The sequence below is a fragment of the Sorex fumeus genome, unplaced genomic scaffold (assembly GCF_029834395.1).
Source record: "Sorex fumeus unplaced genomic scaffold, SorFum_2.1 ptg000122l, whole genome shotgun sequence".
Taxonomy (NCBI): domain Eukaryota; kingdom Metazoa; phylum Chordata; class Mammalia; order Eulipotyphla; family Soricidae; genus Sorex; species Sorex fumeus.
Genome location: NW_026606179.1, coordinates 57,518,112 through 57,531,878, shown reverse-complemented (window position 1 = coordinate 57,531,878; position 13,767 = coordinate 57,518,112). Strand labels below are relative to the sequence as shown.

The 13,767-nt window shown below is 50.0% G+C and overlaps 1 protein-coding gene across 1 annotated transcript in view; it reads right to left on the bottom strand.

Annotated features, from left to right (window-relative positions):
- The window catches only part of VAT1L (vesicle amine transport 1 like), a 104,372-nt gene that overhangs the window by 70,967 nt on the left and 19,638 nt on the right, over positions 1-13,767 (bottom strand). The window contains exons 2-3 of the mRNA XM_056136403.1: positions 10,764-10,893; positions 6,542-6,757 (exon numbers count right to left, since the gene is read on the bottom strand). Coding sequence (XP_055992378.1) covers positions 6,542-6,757; positions 10,764-10,893 — 346 coding nt within the window. The remainder of the gene's footprint in view (positions 1-6,541; positions 6,758-10,763; positions 10,894-13,767) is intronic.

Genomic DNA, 13,767 nt, shown 5'->3' with positions numbered 1-13,767 from the left:
CTCAGGCTGGATCCAGGGGTGACCCTGGAAGTTGCTCCCTGGACAAGAACAGCCAACGTGGCTTAGAAGACAGGAATGGCCTGGATGGCCGTGAGCGCGGTTTTCCCTTTCTGTCTGGGCATCATCACTCCTCCACGGGCCCTCTGACGCTCAGCAAACGACTCTTCCAGCGCAGAGCGGGGGTGGGGGAAGGGCTGGCGACAGCTTTTTAGTTTTTTCGTGAGTGTTGCCTGCGTCACTCGGGAGGGGAGTGGGCATTAGACAATCGGCGTGGGCTGGGCTAATGGAGCAGTGTAGGAGCGGGGGAGGGGACGGAGGCGCAGAGCGACAATTAATGTCACCAAGGATGCTGGCTTGGTGTCGGCTCCCACCGGTGGCAGCTCATGTAAAGGGCACACACAGGCCGGGGTGGAACCCGGCGCTACAGTCCCACCGTCCATCGGAATGAACAGTCCAGGAGCTCGCCTGGGAGCTGGGCTCGGACCCGCTGCCCACCCGTGGGGCTCTCGGCCTCCATCTTTCCTGAGGGAGCCCAGGGAAGGGCCCAGCAGACGCAGGGGCTAAGATAACAGAAGCTTCTCTTGTCCCCTGGTGCAGGCATCACGTCCAACTGGCAGTGGGGCCAGCGTCAGAGCGCAGCAGACAGGACACTTGTCCAGCACGCGGCTGACCCAGGTTCCATCCCCAGCACTCCCATTTGATCCCTTGAGCCCTGCCATGAGTGAGCCCTGAGTGCAGAGCCAGGAGGAAGGCTGAGCACAGCTGAGTGTGGCCTCCCCACAAAATCAAAATCAATCAACTTCAGTGGGGAGGGGACAGGACAGGGAGAGAGGGTGGGGCTGGTGAGGGCTCCGCCCCTGAACACAAGCCCCGCCCCCAGCCTAACGCCCACAGTACAGGGAAGAGGGGCGCACGGAGGGTCTCTGCCATACCCCAGCAGCTCCAGCCCCCGGAACTGGCATCTGGCGAGATGCAGAGGCTGACGCTCAGAGAAACGCTGAATGGGCAGAGATCAACCTGAGTGTCTACAGAGGGGGAGAGCTTTCTCTATTAGTGACTGAGCAGAGCAAGGGGGCTTTGTGGCCAGGGAGGAGGACCTGCAGCAGCCCAGCCCCCGGGGAGAAGGATGCTGGGACCACGGAGGCCAGCCTGGGACTCAGCAGGGAGAGGTCGCAGCAAGAACCAAGAACCAAGGGACCGTGTCCAGAGCCTCTAGGCAGAAGCCTGTCCTGTCCCACCACTAGCTCCATGCCTGTCCATTTACCTGCAGACCCCTCAAGTCAGATGCAGAAACCCTCCCCAGACTCCAGTTTCACTTACTACCCCCATCCCCACTCAGCTCGAGACTCAAAGCCCACCTACCATCTGCTCTCTTGGGTGGCCATCAAGGGCACACACCAGTGGCTGCGGGGGTGATGGGTTTCATAATCCAGCCTTGATGGAGAGTCAATCACAGAGCCTGTTCTCTGCAGAGTTCCCCTGAGCCCGATTCCGGGAGGCTGGGGACAGTGAGGGGTGAGGACAGAGGCAGGGAGGCCGGGGTGGGTGGGGGGTTGAACCCAGGAAAATGTTCCCGGGGGAGAGCTGACCGTGAGTCCTGGCTTGTGGCTTAGCTGCGTAGAAGTGGGTGCTTTTTGGCATCACTGGTGCTTTGGTCACCCAGAAAACAGTCTCCTTTAGTGATCTGGCAGAAACGGTGATGATTTCGGCAGAAACAAACTCTCCGGTAAGTCCACATCCTCCCTTCCTGCTGAGGGTTCCCACTCGCCCTGCAGGGCCACACAGCAGGATGGGAACTGAGGCTGACTGGCCCCTCAGGGGTGCTCCCCAGCACACAGGCCCAGGTCTAACATGAGGGAGTCTCACTGTGGCCCCCTCTGCAGCCCCTCCCTCCCTCCCTTCCTCCCTCCCGTGCCTTCTCCATTGAAAGGATTCATGGACACAAGGCAGCCCCTGGCCCCAACCCAATGAAGGGGCTCTCGTGACCGAGTCTCAGCCTTTCTACTGTGTGTGCAGAACAAAGCGCTAAGTTCTATTTCCCTGCCCAAGAGCAACGACCCAACTCAGCGGCTCCTCTGGCACTCTCTGATCAGATAAGAGGGCAACAAAGGTAACCAGGACTCTGAAAACCAGCAAGCAAGAGGCAGAAACCAGCGCGAAGAACCAGGGGCAGAATCATGGTGTGTGTTAATGAGGCTGTCCAGAAACAGAGGCTGAACATCCCGGCAGCCCATCCAAAGGTTGAACACTTTGGCAGCCCAGCCAAGGCCCGCCGGCCCGCCCCTGCCTTCTGACCTGAGTGCCCACTAGCTGCTGATTCCATCTGTTTCTCCTAAAAAAAAATGCAGGGCTGGAGTGATAGCACAGCGGGTAGAGAGCTTGCCTTGCACGTGGCCGGCCCGGGTTTGATTCCCAGCATCCCATATGGTCCCTTGAGCACCGCCAGGGGTAACTCCTGAGTGCAGAGCCAGGAGTAACCCTGTGCATCGCTGGGTGGAACCCAAAAAGGAAAAAAATAATTGCAAGTCCATTTTCAACCCAGTCCTAAAGCTTTGATTGGGGCCCGTACCCCTCATATCGCCCGGGAGTGCTGGTGTCAGTGGAGTGTGATGTCTTCAAAGAAGGGGCAAAACAGGGTCGGTACCTGGGCTCTGCCTGCTCTGAGTCATGTGACTTCCCTCTCCTCTACGAACCTTTCCTTCCCTGCTGACGTTTCTGTAGCCAACTCCAAGTCATCTCCCCTCATTTCCTTGCTGGCCTTGCCTCAGTCACGTCAGTCCTGCAGAGTGCCCCCCACAGAAGCCCAGAGCTAGGCTGTGCACGTCTGGGGCAGGTCATTAGCCCACCCCTCCCCGCCTTTACATAAATCAGACAGACATCTCGGTGCCCTTAAAACTGCACCCTGCACAGTAACTCAATTTAGGCGGCCATCTGCTAACTAAGGGGAATCATCTTTGTTATTCTATCAGCATCTTGATGGGAAATGCATACCTGGACCCCAGGATCTTGGCTCTTTAAAATGGCAATAACAGGCCGGAGCAATAGTATAGCAGGTAGGGTGTCTGACTTGCATGCAGCCCACCTGAGTTCAATCCCCAGCATCCCATATGGTCCCCCAAGCACCACCAGGAGTAATCCCTGAGTGCAGAGTCAAGAACAACCCCTGAGCACTGCTGGGTGTGACCCAAAAGGCAAAAACATAAATAAAAATAATAAAATGGCAATACCTGGAGTCAGAGAGATCATCCTGGGGTTTGATCCCCAGAACACGAAAGGTTCCCCCAGCAGCACTGGGAGTGACCCCTGAGCACCTATGCGTATGGTTCCTGAAACCCCCCACATGAAGATGAAGTAAATAAAATGGCAATAGTCCATGCTGGGTAGAGCTGGAACAGCTACTGATTAAATGAAGAAATGAACTACTTGGATTTTCACAACTTCTAGAAGACTCCGTGGAAAGAGAATTTGGCATCAGCTTGGTTAAGAGACGAATCGTAGCTGGGCTACTTGCCATTTCTGTCCCCTTCCACCCTCTCTGAACTCTTCACAGCGATCAGATCTCTTCTGGACATTGCTAGAACAAATCACCCCAGTGCTGGGCAGATTTATTACAGTTCTCAAAAAAAGGCCCTCCCGTTGATCATCGATTTGCTCGAGCGGGCCTAGTAATGTCTCCATTGGAGACTTTGTTGTTACTGTGTTTGGCATATCGAATACGTCACGGGAAGCTTGCCAGGCTCTGCCGAGCGGGCGAGATACTCTCGGTAGCCTGCCGGGCTCTCTGAGAGGGGCGGAGGAATCGAACTCGGGTCGGCCATGTTGGCTGCGTGCAAGGCAAACGCCCTACCGCTGTGCTATCGCTCCAGCCCTCGGAAATACAAAATGGGTTTACCAGGCTGGGGTCCAGGCACAGGCGGGGGAAGAATCTACTTCCTTCCAGAATCTACTCACTTCCAGGGACTACATCATCCAAGCCAGTAGTGAAATTCCCTTCTGGCCTATTTGCTTCCTGCTTCCAGCAAACACACTTGTGATGACATCAATAATTCCAATGGATCTCCCCTCAAGGGCCTTGCCTTAGTCTCCACCACCATGCGGAGTGCCATGGTCACAGGTGTCAGGGGTTAGAAGATGGGTGTTCATGGGAGGCCATTAACCTGCCTGGCAAAAAGCATCCAACCTGGGCTGGCCTTCTCAGCCTTGTCCAGAGTGATGGAAGCCCTTCCATGCCTCCCCAGGGTAACACCTTGAATGCGTCAAAACTACTCTCTACCAAGAGAAGAAAGACCCATTGTCTTCCTGGGATGAATCTAGTTACACCCGGGAGAACTCAGTGCTCTTTCCATTGTGGGATAGCAGGATTATTTGGGCCCTCCTACAATGCCTGGAATTTTTATAAAATGGTATTAACCCACTTAGTGGAGTGTTTGCAGCCGTGGATTGCATTGGGCCAAAAGTCTTTCCTCTGATGGTAACCTTGCTCCATCCAAGTGCTGGATGCCACCAATCAGATCTTAGCTGGGAGGCCACTCACGGACACACAGTCCCCTGACATCTGGGCACTCAAGCCACAGCACATTCCAGCAGGTTCGCTTTCACTAATGTTTGCTTGGCCGAGTGCCATCTGACTGCATTACAGGGACACACAAGAAAAAACTTCAAGGGGCCAGAGAGATAGCCCAAGATTGCACAGGGCTCACCAGGGTTAACCCCCAGCACCCCATATGGCCCCCTGAGCACTTCCTGTGCGCTGACCTCTGAACTCAGAGCCAGGAGTTAGTTCTAAGCACGGAACTGTGGCACACACCCTAACGACTTGGCTGAGGATGTGTACATTATCCCAGCATGTTTTATGTGAGAAAGACCAGAGAAATGTCAGAAAATTTCTCGGGGTCTCCCTAGTAGCTGGTTTGTTTCCACAACATGAGCCCCATACAGATTGATGGAGATCACCTGGCTGATCACTTTTCACTAGTAGGAAGCTCAGGGCCAAGACTGCTGCCAGCTTCAGCAAACCTCAAGTCACCCCATCTGGCAGAACATGGACTAGTTCTCCCCTCCTGTCCCTTCCCCGTCTCTCTCCTTCATTTCACATTCCTTATTCTGGTAGCAACTGTAAACTCAGAATGGTAAAAACTTCTACTTTCTGGGATTATTTCCTCCCCCCCCCCTTTTTTTTGAGATGCATGCCCCTGACCTATTTGTCTTCATTCCAGAAATAAAAATTATTTTACAAATGAAAGAAAATATCAACCAACATCCATAGTTGGCACCAGCTCTCAGCAGAGCCATGTACGGCCCCTTTGTAAAGACTGGTGTTTCACCGATGACATGAAAACAAGTCTCAAACACTTTGCATGCTGAGCACACGCCACTGAGATCATAAATGTCAACATTCTAAATGACTTGCTTGCTGTTAGCAGATTCAGTGGCACTGAAATCCATTTCTTTTCTAAGGAATGTTTAACTTTTATTATATCTTCACTCATGGTCAAAAGACATCAGCAAATTTGCTAAAGGGATTAAAGATATTCTTCTTAAGGCATTGCTTAAGTTTCATGCCTTTGCCTTCCTATATTTGTGTGTGAGCTCGTCTTCTTGAAGAGGGAAAAAGAGCAATGTGCTTTATATGCCAAGATTTTAATAGTTGTAGAAAACTAGGGTTGAAACAACATCAGTGCAAGCAGAACTTCCTGTGAGACAGCTTCAAGAGGGACCCCACCAGAGAGATAATTTCTGAGTTCGTCCAACCACAGAATCATGATGGACCTCCCCAGAGAGTTTATTTCTGAGTTCACCAAACCATCTGAACATAGGGAGTATCCAATAAACATTGCTTGGATTCGTGATAACACATCTTATGTTCAGAAAGGCACCCCCAGTAAACCCAACAGGACTGTGACATTGCCAGGAAGTAGGCAGGTGATCCAAACTGAATGACTGGCATAGTGACCGAGAAGGATATTTCTGCCATCTCTGAACACCAGAGCAGAATTTTCATCTCAATCATTTCCACCATTGTCAAAGACACACCCAAAGGACAACATCTACAGAGGTGACCACTCTCATGGGCCTACTCTGAGTTAGGCGCAGTTCCCAGCAAGGTAACACCAGCTCCATCTCCCTCCTTCCCACTGAAGAAAACAGGTCAGAATATCAGTGAGTGCAGAGGTCACCAATAGTGGGGCCATCTCTAGCCCATGACCCTGATGACCAAAACTCACCATCCGCCATTTCTGTGGCCCAGATGAGAAGTGGCACGTAACTGTGTCATCTCCCAACATGTCCCTGAGATACCAAACCAAAAGTGCCTCTCCATGGATTTCCTACCACCCCCAACCCCCCAAGACCCCTGATGCCCTAACATGCCATCGGGTAGAGCTTTCCAAACTTCGGGGACACACATGCATCTAAGCTGGGCTCTGCCATCCAGGCCAGCTCCACCGGAAGCACAGAGATCACCCCTCCCCACGGGCACAGTTCATGCAGACGTCCTGGGTACAGGCTATGGAGGAAGAGGCCTCCCAAGGAGGCAACTTACCACGCCGCCTCCCGCCGAGTGCACCAGCACGGACATCCCTTCCCGGAGGTTGGCCACTTCAAAGAGCATCATGTAGGCCGTGACGAAGTTCATGGGAAAGGCAGCAGCCTCGGGGAAGCTCATGTCGTCCGGGATCTTGTAGACGAACTCCACGGGGGTGCAGACCACTTCGGCCCAGGCGTTGTAATTGACAAATGCCATGACTCGGTCCCCGATCTGGGCATAGGGATACATGGGGTCAGTAGTGCTGGAGCCCTCTTCCCTGGGGGAATTTCTAGATTCCTAAGACTCTAAGGACGACGAGTGCAGCTTGAGTTTAGCCATCATGCCACCTCAAAAACAACCCTCAGACACGACTCCCCTCCCCTGCCTTGCAGTTTCAAGGCACTGGAGATGAGATGCTCTCAGGTGCATTCAGGAAAGCGTCTCAGGGCCACAGAAGTCAGGTTACACACCTGCTTCTTTTGTTTGTTTGTTTTTGATTTGTTTGGGGACCATGTATAGTGGTGTCCTGGAGTTACTTCATGCTCTGCACTCAGGAACTACTCCTGGCGGTGCAGGGGCACCATATGGGAAGCTGGGGATCGAACCCAGGGCAGCCTTATTTAAGCCAGCTTCCTACCCACTGTGCCATCTCTCAGGGCCTGGCCATCTCTCCTCTTGAGCACACCGTATACAACACTCATCCCACCCCATCCTGCAGCATATTCAAAGCGGAAGGTATTTTTACTGACTCCGCCTGGCAGCTAATTGCTCTGTCTCAGAGCTGAAGAGAACGTCGCTACAAAGTCAGGTTAAAGGGGCAGAGCTGGAGTAAAATCGATGCTCCTTTGTCTTCTGCTGCCCCAGATGGATTCCCTGCCAGGCTGCCTCATTGTGGCATTTGCATCAAAGGTTAACACTGCAGGGCTGACTGCCAAGGTTCTGAGACAAGGTGCCTCAGAAGAGCTGTAAATCCAAGTGCAGGGACTGTTCCAGAACATTCAGACTAGGGCGAGGTGGAATGCCTAAGTCACATCTATTTTTGGACACATATTATATGGCAGACATTGTCCTAAGGGGGTCACATGTTTTGACTCATCCAATCTTGACAAAGTCTCCCTGTGAAGACAGAGCTGAATCCTGTTTGTTTGTTTTTTAATCAGTTTTTTACATAGACAAGAGGAGAGAGGTGTTTAAAGAAACGTTTTCAAGTGCTCATGAAGGCATGCTAGCATCTGATTTCCTAGCATATTATCATTAAAGGTAAATAGAAAATAAGGCGGGGGAGACACTAAAAGCTTATAGGTGCTGGGTAAATTGAACGATTCTGCTACCCGAGTCTGCTTGTTTCCTAGACTATGGCTCTTAAAGTCAATATTCAAATTGCTATGGGATCCTAGTGAATTCCCAATCAATAAATGCATTTCATGTACGTTCATGTCATGTTCCTGGATAATTTTAGGGCCGATTCGATTTATTTTTTTTCGGCAGCTAGCAGGCCTCCTTTCCCTAACAACAACACTAACAAAAGCCTCCTGCGAGATCTATCAGAGATAAATGGTCATAGATTTTTCAGACATATAAACTGAAGCCAGGAGATGAAAGTACGTGCCCAAGGTTATGCAGCTAGAGCATGGCTGGGCCAGGATTTAGAACTAGAGAGGTTGGTGATCGGGCACACATAACTGATTCAGTGCATCACAGGTAAGGGCTGGGAAAAAAAAGACAGCAGTTATAAAAGAGTGTACAAGGTAGGGGGGAAGCTTCCAGGTCTGGGCCTATTAATTCCATTCTCAACATCTCCGTTTCCTCGGTTTTGAAAACGGTAACAATATTAGGGGGGAAAGTCCTTATAATGATTAAAGGACACAGTATGCATGCGATGCGGTTGGCAGGGTGCAGAGGAAACGAAGGAAGAGCAATCGAGCAATCAATGTTAACTCTCAACAAGAACAGATTGGTTCCTGATCTCGTGGCGCTCACAGTCTAATGATCGAACGCTAAATATAGTCCCATTATACTTGGCAAAACAGGAGGACTAGCTGTCTAATGAAGACACAGACAGCAAGGCGGGGATGAAGACACCAAACGGTGGCTTCAGAAATTCTCACTGAAAGAAGAATATTCTGGCCACTTTTCCCCCACGCTATCCTGGCTGAGCGGACCAGCCCTAGCTTAGTTCAACACACCACGCCCCCATCCTATTTCTTTATCAAAATGGCAGAAGTGGCTCACACAGCTGATCAACCCCAAGCTCCAAGCTCAGAGTCCACTTAAAAAAAAATGCCATGGCCTTCATTTATCTGAGTCTGCCCAGAAAAAGAAATTAATCCTGGGACACTGAGCTCAAATCATTCCTTCACTGTAAAGCCTCTGGCAACAACTTTTCCAACCTCCCTGCCAATGGATCAAACCACGAGGGCCATTCTGCGTGCTGCTGAGCGGAACTTAGCTCGACACATCTGGAACCCTGAAGTCATGTTACACTGGCACTGTGAGCGTCGGTGCGCTCCCAAGTGACATCTGACAGGAAGCCTCCAGGTGGCTGCTTGAATCTGTGAGGTTCAGAGTCACCGGATTGGCTGGTGGGGTGGGGCGGGAGAAGAAGATCTTTCATAAAAAGCATGTCTGAGCTAACTAGCAGGACGAAAGAATCTAGATTGGGGAAACGGTATCATCATGCAGCTGGTCCTTCCTCTGAAGCAAGGCCAGCCACAGGCCGATGCACAGTGATACCCACAGACCAAGGGGAATTTATCTGATGCTCGGGAATGAATAGAGTGAGCACGCCAGCTTTTCCTCTGGGGCCATATGGAGGAATGAGGACCAGATCATCTTTCTTGCATGGAGCACATCCAGGAGAGAAGGCACTGTCTCTCCTTCTATTGCCTGCCTGGGGACAGAAACTGTAAAGTTGTATGAAAGGAGAGGAGGAAACGAAGACCGTTTCCATCTCCTCGCTCGATGTTTTCACTTGGTATTATCTGGAAACCATTGACAAAAATTCTGCTAAGTGGGATGAGAAAGCCAAGCATTCATCATCGGGAGTTTGGGGCATATTGATATTTTCAGAGTCTGTGAAGTCTGAGAGGCAGAGAGACTAAGCTTGCATTCAACTCCAAGGGCATCTGGACATGGCACTTGACAGGATTTATCATCCTGCCTTTCGTAACAAAGTAGATCAAGGTTGGGAGCAGGGGTCAAGATCACAGGATGAAAGGAAGAGTCAAAAAGCTCTGGTTTGACTTTCAGGGGCGACCGCTACTGACCACCTCTCTGACCTTGTGGGAAGTGACTGAATGCCTCTCTAGTTTCTAAGAGGAGACCAACAATAGTTACCTCACAGGGGAAGGCTGAAAAGAAAAAAAGATCACTTGCCCATGATTCTGGTTGTGGTAGTCTTAAAAGTTCCCTTCATTCATCTCCCCGCGGGGGAAGCACTTAGTTATGAGTAAGAGCTCTTGTACCTGATTTCCATTGGTTTTTCTGACCCCAAACTACCACAATTTTGTGCGATTGATTTGCCCACAGCTTTTCGGTTTTTATAGACCCAATGCTGTTTTGTTTCTGGGATAATGGTAGGAAAGGCCATACATCATTTCACTGATTAACAAAAATTATTGTGGAGAATTTTGAACCCGAGCAGTAAAACAATATAATAACCCTTTTCCTCCATTATCCTCCTTCCAAAGCCTCGACCCATGATTAATTCGTTCCCATTGTCAATTTCTCCACCGTTGGCTTCAAAATCTTCATCCGAAACTGTTACTTCCCCAGTGTCTGATAGAATGCTTTGTAAATTATTGCTTAAATGCATTAGTCAGTATATGTTTAAAAGAACTGGATCATAAACTATAGAATGTATCCCCCCACCTTTGTGTTTTGTCATTGATCTTTTTCCCAGCCTGGTGTGAGGGGGAAAGAGGCCCATGGTGGGAGTAGAGAGTAATACATTTAGTTAAAGTGAGGTCAGATATGATTACAGCATGAATCAAGGTGGAAATAAAATTCCCCCCAACCACTTCATCCGCTGCTGTCAGAGCAACCAAGACAGTACAGGAGAAAGGCACAGGTCATGGGGAAGATCTTATCATTTACAAACACTGTAATAAGGACCAAATCACAAGATAACCATGGCAGTGTACATCATAGATCATTTCCAAGCCATCTGCATAATCTTTTATCATCTTGACAGATTCCACACAAATATTAATTTTTCCTCTCCAAGTTAGAAGCTTACCTCATAGCCTTTCACGCTATCCCCCAGGGCCTCCACAATCCCGGAACACTCAAATCCGGGCACCAGGGGCGTCTTTGGGGGATTGTCGATATTCCCTTGTCGCACCATCAAGTCAATGAAGTTTAAGCCACTGTGAGAGACAAAAGGAAATAGAGAAAACTTCAAAATGAGATTCAAAAGCTTTGTTTTGCTTTCTTCTTTGCCCTCTCTCCCCTGCACTATTCCTTCCTCCTCTCTTTTTTTTTTAACCCCTGGCCAAGGGTTCCTAAGTGTGACATCGAGCAAATCTAGTTTCACCAATAGCATCTCACCAATAGAGAGAAAACCCAGTGATCTCGCCATGACAGCCATGCTTTCCTGGGAGTAGCTATAGTTGGGCTAGTCTTATTCCAGAGAGGGCCCGTGCTCTCTCACTTACTTGCAATTGTAAATGTGCAGGTTGCCGCGTCTGGCTAGTGACCCTCCTTGCACTTACTGAAGGGTAAGAAACACTCTTACAGAAGTAGTGTGAAGATGCGGAGACAACCAGACACAGTGGCCATTAGTCAGTCAATAGGAAAGAGAAGGAAGACCTAACGTGAAAGATCTCAGTCCTAATGGGAAAGATCTCAGACCTCACATGGAACATCTCATCCCTAACCTGCAAGAGCCCAGCCCTGACGCGAAAAGATCTCAGCCCTCATATGAAAGATCTCAGAAGAGTTGACAACGCCGCATACCACACCGGTCACATGGTGCCTGAAACACACCCGCAAGAAGCTCTCTGCTCCCAGTGGAGGTGACTCAAAGAAGAGGTGGGAGGGGAAGGTGACAGGGATGTGAGGACACCGATGCTTCTGACATCTTAGTTCTCACTGGGTGGGAGAAGCCATCCATCTTTCCCTCTAACATGCCTTTGGCCATAAGAAAGTGACCGTTAAAAGAATCAGCCTCATCACCGTGGAAAACCATTTGATGTCTCGTGATGACATCCATATCCATATGCCAAACTGTGTGTGTGTGTGAGTGTGTGTTTCGAGCTGCTCATGGGAACTGCATATAATGCCTATTTTATCAGTCGAATAAGAGCACAACCCCACTGAACGTGTATTTCTCACCACCAACGCCACCAGATATGGCTCAAATGTTCTTCTGTTTTCAGACGTCACCATCTGAGTCAGGTTTGTTTATTTACTTATTTTGTGTTTGGGGGTCACAACTGACAGTGTGCCGGGCTTAGCCATGGTTCTTCGTTCAAGGCCACTCCTGGTGGCCTGCTGGGGTGTCTCCAGCAGGTGATTCCAATTATGGAAATAAAAAATCTCCCTCAAGTCTGCTCCAAGGCCCTTAAGCCTTGGCTGCTGGTCTGAACAAGCTGACCAGAACTTTCTTGGGTACAGCCTGTCCATTCTTCCTGGGTCTCTTTGGAGCCATGCGAGCATCTAATACCGCCCACAGCACCTGCACATCAGTGCTGGGGAGCGAGCCAGGGTGAGGAAGCAGATTTCCAAGGAAGGTGGGTCAAAGAACTGCCACCTTCCCAAGAGTTTCTTGGCTCCAGCCAGACACCTCACCCCTTGCCCTATTGACTCTCTCACAGATAGATACCTTCCTTGTTAGAAGGAAGTGGAACTCAGAATACCCAAGCAGTCCTCGGGCCCAGGGCCATTTCCTACAGTCTGGGCAGAGCTGGACAAAGAGCAGCTCAGAGCCAGTGAGACAGGCTTGCACAGGCCTTGTGGTGCTGGGGGCTGCTTGGGCCATACCTGGTGGCACCTGGAACAGGTAGCATAGGACACTCTTTATGCCTGTGCCCAGTCTTTGGGCTCTCTCTCCAGCAACTCATCCTTTGCTTTATTTTTTTCCATCAAGTGACCTGTATTATCACAGTAGCCATGCAAATAACATCTGAATGAAAATATCTGTGAATATTCCAAAATAGATGCCACTAAGTTGGCTACTAACTCCAGTTCCAACCCAACCAAGGCAGGCTCAGAGAAACAGACAGCTCTGAAATGTAGTAGACTTCCAAGACTTCGCTTTGACGGCTCACAGGGTCATTTATTACTGTTCTCTGGTAATGTGGGCAGTTTTTAAGAGCTGGGAGAGTTGGCCCAAAGCCCAGTTGCCCACTTCTACCTCCATCACTTTGATGAGTTACATCTTAGGCTGTGATTTCCTCATCTGGAAGAGAAAAGCTTTCAGCTGCCCCAGAACACAGGGGTGTCCTGAGATCAGTGAGGTTTAAGCGCTAAAGCTTTGCACCAAGAACACAGAAAGTAGCAGTAAACCTCAGCCTTTGAAGTTGCACCTTCGTTTTCAAAGGCTGCGCTGCATTTTAGGAAGATTCCCATTAAACATGAGTTAAAATCATTTCAGAGCTGAGACGGGGAAACGTCAGCTATCTGTAAGCTTCGTGTCAATAAACTAGTCCATTTTCCAACACAATCCAATAAAGCATCACAGCTTAGCAATCAAAATCAAAGGAGTTTCTAGTCTTACACCAAACACGCCATCTCACTTCACATACATTTCAGCTCTCTGTTTTTCCCCTTTGTGTGAGAACCTCTTGTGTGATTCCCCAGGGTCCTGGTAGAGAAACGGCCGCAGAAATTCCTTGACAGTTCTATCAACATGGCAGCCAGCCCCCTGGAGAGGCCATTGTGGACGCTCATTCCACTGCTCCCGAGAGCTGCCTTGGAGTTCATCAACATAAAGACTCAGCAACACACCTGGGCAGAAGGGCAAAGCCTGGCTTTGTAAAAGCCAGTGGCATCCCTGTGCTCATGAACGCATGCGGTATTTTGGTTAGGGTCAGGGAGAATGTGCTCCACCTTCCAGGAAGAAATGGAACAAAGGCATATTCGGGGAAGGAGGACAGGTTTGTGTTATTTATCGAAACACAGCGAAGGTGAGCAGCTGTCCACAGAGGCCACTTCCAGTGCCCACCCTTCGCCATCCCCCCACTGCTGAAGGCTTTGCTCGGGAAAGGAACTGCGCCAGGTGCTGACCTTGCACCATCAAA